Source organism: Trachymyrmex septentrionalis, unplaced genomic scaffold (assembly GCF_001594115.1).
Source record: "Trachymyrmex septentrionalis isolate Tsep2-gDNA-1 unplaced genomic scaffold, Tsep1.0 scaffold74, whole genome shotgun sequence".
Lineage (NCBI taxonomy): Eukaryota > Metazoa > Arthropoda > Insecta > Hymenoptera > Formicidae > Trachymyrmex > Trachymyrmex septentrionalis.
Genome location: NW_017305927.1, coordinates 1,702,323 through 1,705,449, shown reverse-complemented (window position 1 = coordinate 1,705,449; position 3,127 = coordinate 1,702,323). Strand labels below are relative to the sequence as shown.

The window sequence follows — 3,127 nt, the reverse complement described above, 5'->3', positions numbered from 1 at the left end:
CATATACGAGTATATATGTGAACTCGATTATATACAAAATTTATAAATATCAAAGAGGGATAAAGATACAAGCGGGTCCTTACAAGCAAGCGGAGTAAATGACAAAAAGTATGCTTACCAAGACACTGTTCCCCCGGCTGTCCAGAATGTGCAGCGATCGACAAAAATCACGACCTCCCACCGGACACGGTGTATCTATCGCCCATTCGTTGCACATCTGCAAGAATAGAAATAGCAGCATTCGAGATCCCATATAAAAATGAAAGTCTCTATATTGCCAATATCAACCACATATTGCTCGATACATTAGAAAAATGAAAAAAAGCAAAAAATATGTGAGTTTTATTGTTGTGACATTACATAAGTACAATGATAATATAAACGAAAATAATAACGTTGCGAATTTTTTATAACGTAACGGTAACTCTAAGAGGTCGAAAAGTAACTTTTGAAAAGTAATTTGTCACCATTACGTTACATTATTTGTCGTCATAATACTTTTATTTTATTTTTAATTCGTTATTTATTTATTTATAACGAGTTATTTTTTTGTCAATAAATCGCGCGCAATGATGACGAGTTACTTTTCAAAAGGGACTTTTTTCAAACCTTAGCATTTGGATTGGTTAGCGTTACCGTAAAAAAAAATTGCAAAGTTATTATTAATCGTTATTATAAAAATAATAATAAAAGTAACGGTGTTATACATTTCCCATTTATGCAGCATACGGGATAAGGTAATAACTTGATCCACTTGGAGTACTCATTTCCACTATTTTTAGACATAAGTTTTAGAAATAATTTTAATTATGGAAGTTGTATAATAACAAGAGCATCATAATAGACTAATAATAATTTTTCTGTGGATAAGGGCGCGCTTCGGAGATTTCATTTTATTTATTAAAATTAAATGATATGATTATTTTTATGTAATATGATTTCTCTTTAATTATTTTATGAAGTATTGAAGTAGAGTTACAAATAATCAATAATTTACGAGTTATTTTATACTGGCGTATTTTAATACGAAATTAAAAGTATATCATGAATTATTAATTTTTTTATAACTATATCTTAGTGCCTTTTTATTTAGAATAATAAAATGATTTACTTTGTAAAAAAATACAGTTTTTTTTTAAATATGCAATATTATACGATTTACAACTACATTTAATTGTAATAATTACTTTTTTAAAAAATAACAATCATTTTTATCATCAGTTGATAGTCTTCGTTACTCGATACATAAAAATATTAAGCTGATTTGTATAAAAAAATGGTTTACGAGATATTTTATATTTTATGTAAAACTATACTAAAGTAAAGTACAAAATATATCGTGAACTATTGATTTTTTTTAATAATTCTACTTTTTATACTTTAATACGTAGAATAACTAGAATCATATTATGTAAATAAAAATTGTGCAATTTCATTTAAAAAATGGAGATAATTTTAAAATCTACGAAGCGTCAAAATGCTTCCAAAAAATATTACCAGCATGTTATAATTTTTTCGATACTATAACTTTTGTAAATAAAATTTTCATATTTTTATAATAATAATAACGAAAATATTGCAAATAAATAAAATTATTGTCCTATCCTGTGTACATTGTACCATTCTTTTAAAATTTTGTCAATATTCCGCAAATATTTGCGATTGAACGGGTGATACGATAAGCTGCTACATTTCTGGAAAGAAAAAGATAAAAAATGAAAAGAAATTGAAGATAAGACCGTTACGAAAGGAATGAAGCGAAATGTAATAAGGAGAGTTTAGAATAAACCAAAATCGATGGTGGAACGATCTACAGAGTTCTACAAAATTGGACCAGACACGATAGAATCATTACGGGACTCTTAAGGGAGCGTTTAATGGAGTCGTCGATACCTGGTTATCGCTGACGTTGACGCAAGTGTAGCACGTTAGACCTGCAACACAGAAAGAGCGTCGAGCTGAGTAACTGCGTCACTGGGACGATCGAAATTGGACGGGGTGAAAACGCGGGTGTTAACTCTTAATTGCATCGTGCCGTAGAGATACGGAAATTCTATTTGGGGAAGAAAGAAAATTACAGGGAACGCATACATTCAGGGATTAAACGAGTTTAGCAGTCTAGACGTCCAAAAGTTAACAACAAGCCAAGCTACTGAGTTTAAACAAACCGACTCTACCAGAAAAGGACTTTGCGACGACTTTACCGAAACGGTGTCCCGGAATGGCGTCCTGGCACAATTGCCGTCTTATGGCAGAAGCTAAATTCGTTAATACAAAGTTACGGCAATGATTTTACCGTAGCGATAGAGGAAGAGTTAACGCGCGTTGTACACGACGAGTGCGGGAGTGTCATTGACAGGAAGGGTTACGGTACATGTGCAAAGTTGGTTGAAAGGATAAGCGGTAGTTCGGAGATTAGTGGCGTTCGATTGCAGGATCGGCATGCTGGGATAAACTCGAGTTAGCCAAGTAAATCATGGTTTTCGTTCAAAATCACTCTTTTCTCTCTCTCTCACTCTCTCACACACACACACACACACACACACACACATGTACACACTCACTCACTCGCTCGCTCGCTCTCGTACCCTTCTTCTTCATACTTTCTATCTGTTTTCTACCGAACGTTTCCGTTCATTTTTCGACGGTCCAGCACTGATACCCACGATAGATGTCTTCCTCGTCCGCGCTGACCCCCTTCAGGCCCTCCCGCCGCTTCGCCTCCTCTTCCTTTCCGTTTCCGTTTCCGTTTCCGGAGAGGACGTTTCTGCCGCAAGTTTCCGCAGCCAGAAGCAGCCCGACCATCATCCACGTGATCATTCCTTACATCTCTGGAACGACAGAAATGGGGTCGCGCGTTACTTACATAAGTGACCTCGAAAGGGCATTAGGGAACGCCAATTACTCGGAGGGCGGAGGAGCATTAGGATTATAGTCGGCGGGAGAAAAATGACCCGACGAGAATTTTAATTCTGATCGATCGTGCCGCGACGCGAAGATTGCGTCCCTCGGGAAAGAGGTGGCAAAGTGGCTCTACAGTCACGAATGTTCGCATTCTCGTCGCGCATTTGACGTGAAATGTGGCTGTCTGATTCCCCTTCTCTCTCTCTCTCTCTCTCTCTCTCTC

At 35.9% G+C, this 3,127-nt stretch overlaps 1 protein-coding gene across 1 annotated transcript in view; it reads right to left on the bottom strand.

Moving 5' to 3' along the window:
• Positions 1-3,127, bottom strand: part of LOC108753983 — a 26,318-nt gene that overhangs the window by 3,877 nt on the left and 19,314 nt on the right. The window contains exons 2-4 of the mRNA XM_018495975.1: positions 2,667-2,831; positions 1,894-1,934; positions 119-217 (exon numbers count right to left, since the gene is read on the bottom strand). Of these exons, the coding sequence (XP_018351477.1) occupies positions 119-217; positions 1,894-1,934; positions 2,667-2,820 (294 nt within the window). The 5' untranslated portion in view covers positions 2,821-2,831. The remainder of the gene's footprint in view (positions 1-118; positions 218-1,893; positions 1,935-2,666; positions 2,832-3,127) is intronic.